Source organism: Schistocerca gregaria, chromosome 9 (genome assembly GCF_023897955.1).
Source record: "Schistocerca gregaria isolate iqSchGreg1 chromosome 9, iqSchGreg1.2, whole genome shotgun sequence".
Taxonomy (NCBI): domain Eukaryota; kingdom Metazoa; phylum Arthropoda; class Insecta; order Orthoptera; family Acrididae; genus Schistocerca; species Schistocerca gregaria.
Window position 1 is genome coordinate 154891654 of NC_064928.1, and position 14556 is coordinate 154906209.

Sequence of the window (14556 nt, forward strand, 5' to 3'; positions counted from 1 at the left end):
AACGATCAGGAACCGACCAGTAGATGGACGTCTTCGACCGCTTTCGTGTTTCCTGTGGTAAGGCTGTGCCCAACTGGGAACACGACATTCTAGTATGAAACAATATATTTAATTATCAGATTAAAACTGAAAAAAATTGAAACACATTTAATTTATTTTTTTCTTTTATCGTTTTAGAAATGCTACTTTGGTGTGCGGCTATCAGTGAGTATTTATTAGGGCTCTGTACCACAATCGGTAAGAGCGAAACCCTTTAGCATCACTTTGTTGTCCGTCTGTCTATCCAGCCGTAAATCACCCATTTTCTCAGAAACTGGGTAGATTTATCAAGTTGAAATTTGAATCTCATACTAACGTGTATAGTCGCTTGGCGATGTAAAAAACTGAAGCTTCCAAGTCAATGCAGTCAAAAGATACGGATATTTATGTCAGGCATTGTGATACTCGAAAACTCACTAAGCAAAACCTATAGCTTACTTCCCATAGGCTTAGAATACTGAATTTTGGGAAGCAGCACGGTTTCATAGTACAAGTTAAGGGAGGAAGCCAGAAAATTTTTAATTTGTAATTACATGACAGGAAAAAATATTTCTTTTGCCATTTTTTATCCGACCTGAGAATTGAAGTTAAAACAATCAGTTATAAAACCCGCTACAATTTTAAGGGCTAACTATTCCTGAAAAGCAAAACGCAGACCATTTTCAGGACCAGTTTTTATTTCACGAACATTACTGTGTCATGAGTTTAGAAGAGACAAACAAGTTGTTGTATTTATAGATTATCCTGTGCTATTTGTAATGCTTTATTCGTTGAGAGAAATTCCAATTTGGTTGCTGATCCTGACAATTACTGACTTTACTCTGGCATGTTTATTACTCAGTAGCCTTATGTGCCATGGCTAGAGTTCACTTATGTCGTCAACATTTTGTAGCCCTTTGCGAAGGGAAGTTTCAGCTACTACCTATGTAATAGCACTTCAAAATTTATATTTTTTTAGACAACCACATCATGTGTTGACGACAGAAATTTGATCCGCAAGTGAGCTTTTTCCATTATCTTTTCAGACACTACTCATTGTTTTACTCACTATAGTTCGATGAATCCGCATTTCTTCTGCTATGCTCAACTGGAAACCTTGACCAGCAACGTCCCAAAAAAAATCTTCACCCTCTGCTTTGAAGACAGTGCTTCACCTCCTCTTTCCCTGTGCCTGTCATAAAACGATTCATGATCCATTTAACACTTTCCTTGTTGAACCGATACTTAGTTTTACAATGCTCTCCAGTTGGACATCGACGCAATATGCTTCAGTTTTCGCGGAGTGCACAAGTTGCTAGTTGCGCCATATCTGCGCTCCACAAACGTGAGTAGACCAGCCTGCACATTTCAGAAGGTATTGCATCCTTTTCGTCCCCACAAGCTGGAGCTCTTGCTTCACATTTTATTCATAAATTCGAAAGCCTAAACTTCAAAATTCGAAAGAAAAGCATTTGCTTTGCTTTATTCACATCACTGAATGGGTCGCTGGGCACAGAGGGTGAGGCCATCAGAACGTGGTTCGGTGAAGCTCCAAGATTTGTGGGGAGCGGGGAAATCATCCACTGCTGTCAAACCTGACGTATGTCACGGTGCTCTCATTCACGAGGATCGACGCATTGCGAATCAGTAACGACCCAGTAGATATTTTGATTCAACATGATAATGCCCGGCCTCACGCAAGCTTGAGGACTTCGTAACACATCATGGAACATAGTTAGTCTCTACGACCTCCTTCGGACTTACACTTTATGTGAACTATTAAAGAACAGCATTCATGGAACGTATTTTAAGGACAACGAGGAAGCGATCCGCACGGTGAAGAAATGGCTTAGTGACGAAAACAAGGACTGATGCTAACAGAGGATATGATTGTCGCTGGAACAAAGCCATAGAACTTTAAGGATATTACGAGGAAAATTAGGGTGTGTAGGTAAAGCGGAATTCCTTCATGTGCGTAATTTTCGTCATGCGGAATAGACTATGTTTCTAATGTTACTAATTAGTTTCTGGGCAACCCTCGAATGAATTTTATCGATTGAGACTAGTGCAGGGTTGCAGCGTAAATAACTTGTGGCACTGAAGGATATACACTGTTAGTTAACTGTATGTTTATGAAAACTGGTATTGCACTTCTCGATTATACAATCCTGGAAATTGAAATAAGAACACCGTGAATTCATTGTCCCAGGAAGGGGAAACTTTATTGACACATTCCTGGGGTCAGATACATCACATGATCACACTGACAGAACCACAGGCACATAGACACAGGCAACAGTGCATGCACAATGTCGGCACTAGTACAGTGTATATCCACCTTTCGCAGCAATGCAGGCTGCTATTCTCCCATGGAGAAGATCGTAGAGATGCTGGATGTAGTCCTGTGGAACGGCTTGCCATGCCATTTCCACCTGGCGCCTCAGTTGGACCAGCGTTCGTGCTGGACGTGCAGACCGCGTGAGACGACGCTTCATCCAGTCCAAAACGTGCTCAATGGGGGACAGATCCGGAGATCTTGCTGGCCAGGGTAGTTGACTTACACCTTCAAGAGCACGTTGGGTGGCACGGGATACATGCGGACGTGCATTGTCCTGTTGGAACAGCAAGTTCCCTTGCCGGTCTAGGAATGGTAGAACGATGGGTTCGATGACGGTTTGGATGTACCGTGCACTATTCAGTGTCCCCTCGACGATCACCAGAGGTGTACGGATAGTGTAAGAGATCGCTCCCCACACCATTATGCCGGGTGTTGGCCGTGTGTGCCTCGGTCGTATGCAGTCCTGATTGTGGCGCTCACGTGCACGGCACCAAACACGCATACGACCATCATTGGCACCAAGGCAGAAGCGACTCTCATCGCTGAAGACGACACGTCTCCATTCGTCCCTCCATTCACGCCTGTCGCGACACCACTGGAGGCGGGCTGCACAATGTTGGGGAGTGAGCAGAAGACGGCCTAACGGTGTGCGGGACCGTAGCCCAGCTTCATGGAGACGGTTGCGAATGGTCCTCGCCGATAGCCCAGGAGCAACAGTGTCCCTAATTTGCTGGGAAGTGGCGGTGCGGTCCCCTACGGCACTGCGTAGGATCCTACGGTCTTGGCGTGCATCCGTGCGTCGCTGCGGTCCGGTCCCAGGTCTACGGGCACGTGCACCTTCCGCCGACCACTGGCGACAACATCGATGTACTGTGGAGACCTCAAGCCCCACGTGTTGAGCAATTCGGCGGTACGTCCACCTGGCCTCCCGCATGTCCACTATACGCCCTCGCTCAAAGTCCGTCAACTGCACATACGGTTCACGTCCACGCTGTCTCGGCATGCTACCAGTGTTAAAGACTGCGATGGAGCTCCGTATGCCACGGCAAACTGGCTGACACTGACGGCGGCGGTGCACAAATGCTGTGCAGCTAGCGCCATTCGACGGCCAACACCGCGGTTCCTGGTGTGTCCGCTGTGCCGTGCGTGTGATTATTGCTTGTACAGCCCTCTCGCAGTGTCCGGAGCAAGTATGGTGGGTCTGACACACCGGTGTCAATGTGTTCTTTTTTCCATTTCCAGGAGTGTAACTTGTGGCACTGAAGGATATACACTGTTAGTTAACTGTACTGGGTCCTTTAGTTTATACACTGGACGCAGTAGTGACACATAATACTTACCTAGCAGCTGTGAAGGACTGATACCACACTGAAATGTATTGGGTCTTTCAGCTAACACTCGGGAACTGAGTAGAGAATTTCTCTACAGAAGTGAAGGATTCACTCTGTGCTGCACTATTGAATCCTTTAATTGGCAAAATGGATCACAGCAGAGCAGAGGTGTTCAATGACTCTCTTGCGGCGGTGAAAGATCGATATCAATCTGAGTAGTATCGGAATCTTTAGCTGAGTTTTGTCGTAGATTAGTTGCCCTGAAGTGTTATATGAAGTATGAGGTGAGACAATAAAGTAATTAGACTTATTTTCTTTGCAATATGTGGTAACCCTGCAAGCTTGCATAGGCACAATATCTTGGTCTATAAGCTGCTTCTGGTCCAAGCGACACATCGATGGAACTGCTAAGAAGTGAGTTGTGCTGTAACAAGTTAATACGTGTTTGTGTGTCTGGCCACGCAAATGGAACCGCATAATATTGCGCAACGGTATGCCACTTCTTTTTGCGTTAAATTGGGTGAAAACGTGACAACTTATGGTAAGCTTCAGAAGGCTTTTGGAGAGGAGCTTATGTCAAGAGCTCAAGTTTTTCGTTGGCATAAAATTTTTAGTGAAGGCAGAACGAATGTTGAAGATGAAGACCGCAGTGGACCACCATCAACCTCACGGACAGACGTCAACTTGGCCAGGGTGCGTGAACTCGTACGATCTGATCGAAGATTATTCGTGAAAATGATTGCAGAAGAACTGAACATCAATCTAGAAATGGTTCCTTTAATAAGAACTGAAGATCTTGGTATGAGAAAGATTTGTGCAAAAATGGTGCCCAAAAATCTCACACCACAACAGCGAGAAACACGGAAAAATGTGGCAGCCGATCTGTTGGAACAAACGGCTATCAACCCAGAATTGTTGAGCTGTGTTATCACTGGTGATGGAACTTTGGCGTTTTTTCTCTGGATCGTACTGGAAAAACAAAGTTCGCAATGGTGCTCAGAGGGATCACCCAGAACAAAAAATGCTCGCATGTCGAAGTCAAAAGCGAAATGAAGGCTTGTGTGCTTCTTAGATTCCAAGGGAACTGCTCATAAAGAGTGGGTGCGTCCTAGACGAACAGTTAACCAATATTACTACAAAGAAATTTTAGCAAGACGTAAGAGTTCTTCGTGTCCGTGCCAACATTGTTGTTAATTGGATTCTTCATCACAATAATGCACTGTCAGTACAGAAATGTTTTACCTCAAAACAAATTTCAGTACTACCACAGCCACCTTATTCACCAGATATCGCTAAGTGCGACTTTTTTCTATTTCCAAGAGTCAAAACAGCGGTCAAGGGACACCATTTTCAAACAACACACTATGTCCAAAAAGCTGTGACGAGGGTCTTTGAGGATTTTACAGAAGGTGAGTTCCAGAAATGTTACCACCAATGGCAGAAGCGCTGGAAAAGTGTGTGCAATCAGAAGGGAACTACTTTGAAGGAGACAACACTAAACTTGACTAAAACGGTAAGCATCATTTTTTTTTCCAAATCAGTCATTACTTGCAAGTCTCTTCGGGTTTGCTGCCGTATCCTACAATCAACTTGACTCGATATTTCGGCGATCCAGCTGATCGCCATCTTCAGGAAAATGCTGCTTCTGCTGATGTGTCCCGCTGAGAACTGACGCCAGGTTGCAAATCGACGTCCTATGTAGGCCACCGTTCAGTACACGGCACATGGGCCGCCCATCACGGTTTCTGCCTTCCAAAATATGGGTGTGGCGACGCCCTTAGTGAAAAACTGCTGGCAACAATATATCGCAATCAAGGCCGCACCGAAGAACGTTCAGCTTTGATGCGAGATAATACAGGATTCCACGTCTTGCTAAGAGGAAACCCACTGTCTCTGTTCATTATCAGCCAACCTAATTTCAATCGTCTCTTTATAGACACTGTTCCAAAAACCGGAAGTGTTGGCAAGCACAACAGTTTCCTCAAATTTCATACTGTGTCCCTCATTTAGGCAGTGTTCTGCTATCGCCGATGTTTCCGGCTGTTGTAGCCTCGTATGACGGCGATGTTCCACACACCTGTTATGTACTGTGCGAATAGAACGGCCACGTAAGCTTTCCCACACTGACACGGAATTTTGAACATACAGGGTTTTTTAAGCCCCAAATCATCCTTCACAGAGCCAAGCAGAGCCCTAATCTTGGAAGGTGGACGGAACACACTCTTAATGTTAAAATTCCTTAAAATATCAGCTAGAATCATCAGCAGAAACAGCATTTTCTTGAAGATGGCGACCAGCTGGATCGCCGAAATATCGAGTCAAGTTGATTTTATGATCCGGCAGCAAACCCGAAGAGACTTTCAAGACTTATTACACCGGGAAAGCCTACTTAATCACAGTATCATTACTTTATTGCCGCGCCTTGTATATTAGGTGGCTGAGTAGAGTTGTAGAGAGCAGTTACCTTGCGGCAGGGCAGGCTCCCCACCAGGTGCGGCGACGGCGGTGGCGGCGACGGCGACGCCAGCGTCCTCGCTGCTCTTGTCGAACGGGTTGAAGCGCGACGGTTCTGCCGCCGAAGGGGCAGGCAGCGGGCTCTTTGGGGGCGGTGCCAGCTGCGGAGCCACTTCGTTTGACTCGGCACCCTTAGGCCTGGGAACAGACAGAACAGACCGCGTCACACCTAACAACCACTCCACAACAAACGTATTTTGTCCTATACTGCCGAGCTTCACCTAGCGTGGCCCAGGAGATCCATTGTATTTGTCAATACCTATCCTAACCATCCAGCCTTCTCTCACCCAACTACTCACTCATCCATTTCGCCCCCTCCCCCCTCAGCCACCTGTACACTCCTCCACATCAATCCCTCACCCATATGTTCCCACTTCCATTCTTCCCTCACCAAAATGCTCACGCTTCTACCCTTCCTTCGCCAAATTCCTCATTCTTGCTACCTTCCCTCGGTCACCCACTCGCTCTTCTAACCTTCTCTCACCAAACAGCTTTTTCCAACCTTTCCTCACCCCTTAGTGCACCCTTCCATTCTTTCCTCACTCATTCTCTCAGTAATTGATCCTGCTCTCATCTAACTGAACACTTGTCCTAAATGTAATAACTCACTAATCAGCCTTCTCTCAACACATTCACTCCTTAGGTAATCCCCTCAGATACGAAAAATAAGCTATACTGCCAAGCTTCTCCATCTACATGATTACTCTCCAATTCACATTTAAGTGCTTGGCAGAGGGTTCATCGAACCACAATCATACTATCTCTCTACCATTCCACTCCCGAACAGCGAGCGGGAAAAACGAACACCTAAACTTTCTGTTCGAGCTCTGATTTATTTTATTTTGATGATCATTCCTACCTATGTAGGTTGGGCTCAACAAAATATTTTCGCATTCGGAAGAGAAAGTTGTTGACAAATTTCGTAAAAAGATCTCGCCGCGACGAAAAACGTCTTTGCTGTAATGACTTCCATCCCAATTCGCGTTTCATATCTGCCACACTCTCTCCCTTATTACGTGATAATACAAAACGAGCTGCCCTTTTTTTGCACCCTTTCGATGTCCTCCGTCAATTCCACCTGGTGAGGATCCCACACCGCGCAGCAATATTCTAACAGAGAACGAACGAGTTTAGTGTAAGCTGTCTCTTTGATGGACTTGCTGCATCTTCGAAGTGTCCTGCCAAAGAAACGCAACCTTTGGCTCGCCTTCCTCACAATATTATCTATGTGGTCTTTCCAACTGAAGTTGTTCACCTTGCATGCCCCAGAAGATTCATTACATTTGTCAATCCCAGTCCTAACCATCCAGTCTTCTCTCACCCAACTACTCACTCATTCATTTTTCCCCTTAGTCACCTGTACAATCCTCCATCCTTCCCTCACCCAAATTTTCCCACTTCCATTCTTCCCTCGCCAAAGTGCTAGCGCTTCTATCATTCCTTCACCAAACTGCTCACTCTTGCAACCTTCCCTCGCTCAACCACTCGCTCTTCTAACCTTCTCTCACCAAACAGCTCACTTTTCCCACCTTTCCTCACCCCTTCGTGCACCCTTCCATTCTTTCCTCACCAATACTCCCAGTCCATGATCCTTATTTCATCCAACCAATCACTCGTCCATTCTTCGCATGCAATCTCTCACTAATCAGCCATCCCTTAACAAAATGGTTCACATGGCTCTGAGCACCAAGGGACTTAACTTCTGAGGTCATCAGTCCCCTAAAACTTAGAACTACTTAAACCTAACTAACCTAAGGACATCACGCACATCCATGCCCAAGGCAGGATTCGAACCTGCGACCGTAGCGGTCTCGCGGTTCCAGACTGTAGCGCCTAGAACCGCTCGGCCACTCTGGCCGGCCTTCCCTTAACACATTCACTCCTTAGATGAGGTAATCCTCATTTCCCCCCCCCCCCTCCCAGACACGAAAAATAATCTGTTTTAGTGCTGTGTATGGACCTTAGACGCTGCAGACTAGGAGCATAGTGCCTTACTCTTTCTTGTAACTGTTCATCGACTGTTGTATACACATCACTTGTCCCCTCATATGTCACCCTATCTCTCACTACTACTTTCCTTCCTTTACGGATTCGTCATTTACCAGTTATGTTCCCCGTGTGGTATCGATAGTTCCGATGCCACAGCGTAGGTACACCCTCGTAGGTTGGCACTACGAGGACGGACGAACTACGTCGACCACAGCGCCCTCTAGCCGACGCTATGGAGCTCAACGAGCGCCGCTCTGCTTTCTGCCCATTTCGTCAAGAGCAGACGGCCTGGACACATCGCTTCAACTTCAGAGCGTGTTGGCTCGCTATTGAGCTTTGTACTACTAACGAAGGGAATACGACTTGGCACCTACGTGCTCATCATCGCAGAGTAATGTAACCATTTATTAACTTGTTTCTGCCTATAATAAATGTGCTTTGCTTTACACGCAGTACCCAAGTGCCTTAGCTCACCTGCTTCTACTCGCTTCCTTCATTCGGCCTATTTCGCAGTTCACAGGTGCAGTCCCACGCGCCGCCTTCCAGGCGGAATACAAAACCCTGGATAAAACATAAAAGAGCGCCCTGGTCACCCTGGATGAAACAAAAGAGCGCCCTGGTCGCTTTGGAGCACTGTAGTGTACAAAGGAGTTAGAATGTTTGGACGTGACGGTGACACCACGGATGAGGCTGCCAAATTTCTAGTTATATCGACATGGGCAGTCCAACGTGTCTCCAACCAACGTTATATGACTCGTAGCCACGTAATGTGGGATAAGAACAGTCATGCTAGCTCACAGCTACTGGACACAAGTGCAACACTTAGTAAATGCCGATTTGTTTCAAACCCAACAGGAATTGATACTGTCTGTGAATGTGGGCCCATTTCAGTCAGCTTCACAGAGGACACTGCGGAGCGAAATGTGCACAGTGGACACTTGGAGTCAGGTGCCTCACAAAAAGCAATTGCTCACAGTGGCATATACGAGGGTTAACTTTAGTAGTGTCAACTGTATTTGCAGCTCGTGCAAAATAGATACGTGTTTCAAAGTTTTATCGACCTTCAAAGTTGCCAGCAGCAATGTTGCCAGCGATGTGGAAGTCGTAGGATACTCTTAGCGGTGCCAGTTGTGATGGCAGTTCGAACAGCGTGGTCTATTGTCCGACGAATTTGTAGCAGTTCTGAAGCGAATGCCGTGAAATGTTTCATTCAGTTTAGAAATCGAGGGCTTAAGTCAGGGGAGTGCAGTAGGTGGTATAGCACTTAGGAGCCCCATCAGTCAAACAAATTAGTAACAGCTTGCACTGTACAAGCTTGAGCATTGTTCTGCAAAATGGTCAGGTCCTACAGAAAGTATCACCACTTCTGTGTCTAAGTTGGTCCTAGTTTATGTTCCAAAAATGAACAGCATAGAGACAGAAGTGATGACACTTTCTGCAGGACCTGACCATTTTGCAGGACAACGCTCAAGCACGTACAGTGCAAGCTGTTACTGATTTGTTTGAATGATGGGGCTGCTAAGTGCTATACCACCTACTGCACTCTCCTGACTTAAGCCCTCTTGAGATCAACTCTATTTCTAAACTGAAGGAAACTTCACGGCATTCGCTCCATAACTGCTACAAATTCGTCGGGCAATAGACCGCGCCGCTCAAAATGTCAATACAACTGGCACTGCTAAGAGTATCCCACTACTCCCACATCACTGGCAACGGGTTATGCACAATGTTGGTGACTACTGTGAAGGTCAGCAAAACACGTATCTATTTTGTAGAGCTGTAAATAAACAGTTGCCACTATTAAAGTTCCAACCCTCGTATAACATCTTCAACGGCCACAAGACGCAAGCTGGACAGTAGTTGACTGGAGGCGTGTACTACGGCCCGATGACTTGCGATTTTCTCGCTGCTCAAATCAAGTAAGGCGACATATGCACCGTCGGTCCGATGGGGCGTTTACCCTGCAGTGCGTGGATAATGTACCTCAGCCCAGTGGTGGCTCTGACGTTTTGTGGTGTTTCTCACATCGCAATATAGGTCTGTCATGAATATGAACCAGGACGTGTATCCCAACGTTCTCAGTGACCGGGTGTTCAACTTTCTACTACACCTTCGTGATGATTGTGCTGTGGACACTCCTGTCTTCTAAGATGAAATAGCAGCGCCTCCAGGGATGCACACTTACCTTCTTAGTTTGATGCACACTTGAGCACACTATCTGACTTCGACTGGGCCGCTAAATAGTCCTACCTCATAGAAAATATCTGTGACTACTAGGAACAGCGAATGAAAGATTTATTCAACTTCCCCACAATTTAATAGGTCAATTACTGACTTCAGCTTGATGGGGTACACATGAAAAAAATTGTGGGCTCTCTTCTTCACCGATTTGAAGCCATTCTCCAACGACTCCTAGTAGTGATATTTGTCCGATGTGCTTACCGCAACTTATGCCCCCCACCCTCCAGTTACATCCGTACATCCCTGCAGTGTCCCTTCCGCTGAGATCCATTCCCCTGGAGCCCACGTACCTGATGAAGATGGAGAAGTCTGGGGCCTCGTCGCTGTCAGCCGAGCCGGTCCTGTTGAAGCGCGCCGGCGTGCCCTGGGGAGGGGGTGGCGGCTCACTGAGCGAGAGGAACGCGTCGAAGCTGTCCTCGGCGCCAAAGCCCGCCCCCGAGGCGTCGCCGCCGGCACTGGCGCCACCTCCGCCGCTCCCGCTGTCACCCCACACTGCCAGCACACCAGACACACTCGTCGTAACATTGGAGCTTTTTTGCTGCAGCATCCTTGAATAAAATCTTCTTGCTGTTCACATCGAGTCAAATTGCTATTAAAATCGAGCTTTCTAAGATTAACAGCGTCTTCTTCATCCGGAGATTACTGCCTGGCAGGAGTGAAGCCTGATCCCTCTATAGCGGCGTTCAGGCTTGTGATGGCTGTAGGAATGCCTTCAAGGAAATTCTACCAAAAATCGTAACTTCGCAGAGGAGAGGGGGTGGTCTCCATCCCCTTCCGCGCCTGAACGGAAGTCCAGGTGAGGAGAATTGGAAGGAGGGGGGCGGGGGGGGGGGGGGGGTGGTGGGAGGGCGGGAAAGACATCAACGCAATACCGACTTTCTGCATTTGTGCATGCGAATCCCGCCCTTCACACAATGTCATCGCCAATAGAATTTATAAATCCAAGTGATGTCACCTGGCCAATCACAAGCTTCAACGCCAATATAAAGTAACCAACTTTTTCTCCCTGTAGAAAGTTATCTCCTGGCGAAGAAGTCGAGTTTTAACTCCATTATGGCGTAGTCTGAACACAGAGTTTTTTTTTTACATTTGTTGTAGTTCACCAGCTAACTCGCAAAGTCGTCTTCGAGCCTTTACAAGAGTTATTAGTTGAGAGCAAGCAGCCGGCTATATGGAGTCCCTCTATGAGGCCCCTTTGATGCTGTCAGGTAAAGATAACACTGCCTCAAACAAGTACGGGGCATCTCCATGTCCTTCACAGTGGTCACTCAACATATGACCCCGTTCAGTCCTCTTATATACCCTATCAGACCCGGCAACAACACTACACACGAACAGCACGAATGCTCTCTGGTGGCCATTCTACCTCTCAGAAGGAATCATGTACTTTGTGGCCGATGACGTGTACACATACGAAGCTATATTCACGTACGGCCATGTCTTTTGGGTGGTTCATTTTTTTCTCAGGCAATGTAAATTATTTTTTACTTTGGAGCACTGTAAGAAATATGTGTGAAATCAGGGTACAAAACGTTTTATTTAGCCCGTACCAGCGACCACTGTATAACAATTCGCACATGTGTCCTACTGTAGACATATTACAGTATATTAATCAAGGTTGAACGTCGAACCATAGCTGACATCCAGGTAAATTGTGCGAATCGATTAATTCACTTTGTAGAATGATTGTAATCGGGCTGAAATTAACGCTCAGTTAATGGCATCATTTGTATCTGCACTGTCGGGATTTTATGTGCAAAAGCTTGCAAAAACACGTGTCCAAGAGGCTTTTGAAGCGTGTCACTTCTGTACTTTAACAGGTTCAAACTTTACACGAAGATAAATAAACGGAAAAAGTCAAAACTAAATATTTTATTCAATAATCTTCCTCCTTTGTCGAGATACAATGGTTTTAAGTCCAGCTGCATGTAGCATGTAGAATTCGTTCTTACGTTATCGAATGCACGGATGCGGTTTTAAGTGGATCAAATAAATTAAAAAAACGCATGATTACGATAAAACTGGCAACTCGCATTCAAAAATCTATCTTCATTTGCATTTTATATCATAAAAGCATGTTTGTGAGCATTTTTTTACGTCCACCGCTTCTGTGTTTCACACCTGTGCGAATCGGTTGAAATTTTGTTAAGAAGGTAGACAAATACATGTAATTAAAGGTAGCCCTGTTGTTTTCCGAAAGCTTTATCAGTTGCCACTATACATACAACATTGTTCGAAGAACAATTAGAAAAACCTATATAGGATCAATGGTCACCCGTGTCAACAAAAATCTATATCGGTTGCCAGGCTATGGTAGTCTAATGTCAAAGATACGGTAGAGTGAAAGTTGGGAACCAGAAGGGAAAATACACCTATCATAATACCAATAACGCGAGTATGTATTGGGCAGAGTTAGGGATATAAATGAAGGGAAGTTGATTTTAAACTTATCTGGAAGCTTCAAAGACATTTAAACCAAAAGATCACTAAATATTTGCGCTGTTTTACGAATTAACGCTACTTGCAGTGAGCTCTCTTTGTTGCAAAGTGGTTGTACACAAGTATCTTTGAGTTTATAGTAAAATCCTCCTGTGCCCAAAACCCAAATGATTACGCCATACATAATAATGTTTAATAGCATATAGCTGAAGACCATACATAAAATAACGAAAAACATTTTCTGGGTGTGTAAAATTTCCGCCGGTACATTTGTTTCTGAAAAAACTTAATTTCTGGCTCTGTGGGGAGGGGCTGACTTTTTCCCCGAAGCGACCAATTTTCCCCCAAACTAACCCATGTTACACGTGTGGTGAGGATTGTAAGAGCAAACAGAAACACGATGTGCTTGCAGAGAGTGTGAATTTTTTTTTCTTTTGGCTAGGATCAAATACCTGAGTTATCTGCTTCGTACAGCTGATTTATTGCTGTAGCTATAGAGAAGAAATGAATTGAAGTACTGGTATTGCTCACGAAGACTGACCAAGCGAGTAGTAACACGAACATTAATCTGCCACAGTGGTTTTTAAGTTTCATCTACGTTTTCCAGCAATAAGACAACCCATGGTACAGCTGTACAATGTTGGCAAAGTGCATGTTTTTAAGAATCGATTACTCAATTGCAAATCAGATCGGCACACAGGCCGAAACACTGAGAAAAACTCGGGCCACAGTAAGGGTTCTGCAAGGGCTGTATACAACTGTGTGTTTGCTAAAAACACAAAAAACAATTTTGTCAGACATCAGAACAGTAAATGGCTTTGTACTGAACGTACAATAAAATGACATTGGGTGGTATATGAATTTCGTTAGAGATTAGTCTCATTCAGAATAAAAATTGTGAAATATGGAGATGTAATAAAACACGTTACATTTTAGTGGATTATTCGTAAGATATCGAATATAATTTCTTCCTAGCATGTTTGTTAGCTTTAGAAAGAATGTACTTCATTTCAGTAATAACAGTTCTTCGGAAATGGGGCTGGTAGACACGATACTGACATTTACATACTAAGACTGATTTTAATTTGATTCCGTTCCTTACTTTCAAAGAACATCTGATTTAAAATGTGTCGCAGACAATGATCGTGATTGTATTTCAGTGGTTTTAAAAAAATGGTATGGTTTCAAATATTCCTACGAATCAGTGTGCCTACTTGGGGCTGAGAAATACATTGTACAGATTTATTTCATCATATGAGTTCCTGAAGTACAGTATTGTGTGTACAGCTTAGGATTGCCTTTGACTTTTTATTAGATTTTCTATTAATTGATGTGACAGATAATCTGGTGGTGACAAACGGTAGGAAGAAGAAGAAAGATCCTAACTGTTACGCTTCAATTGTGATGCATCCCCGGGAGTGGGGGATCCCTATACAATAGGAAGTATCCCAGACAGGTGCACACTTAACTTTAATGGCACGTTGTGTCATACTGCACTAGACGACAAAAGCCATATTTGACGATTCGATGTCATGTGTCGTGCTGAATGACACCATACCACATTGCGTTACAACAGGCATTATACTACATGACATCGGTACTAAACTTAAAGCACGAATACATTAAGATGTTTTGATTTCAATGTCTCTTAAGCTGCAGGTTAAGTCAAAAAGCTAGTTCCCTTCT

The 14556-nt window shown here is 45.0% G+C and overlaps 1 protein-coding gene across 1 annotated transcript in view; it reads right to left on the reverse strand.

Moving 5' to 3' along the window:
• Positions 1-14556, reverse strand: part of LOC126291470 (uncharacterized) — a 323747-nt gene that overhangs the window by 97197 nt on the left and 211994 nt on the right. The window contains exons 21-22 of the mRNA XM_049984981.1: positions 10722-10923; positions 6152-6339 (exon numbers count right to left, since the gene is read on the reverse strand). Of these exons, the coding sequence (XP_049840938.1) occupies positions 6152-6339; positions 10722-10923 (390 nt within the window). The remainder of the gene's footprint in view (positions 1-6151; positions 6340-10721; positions 10924-14556) is intronic.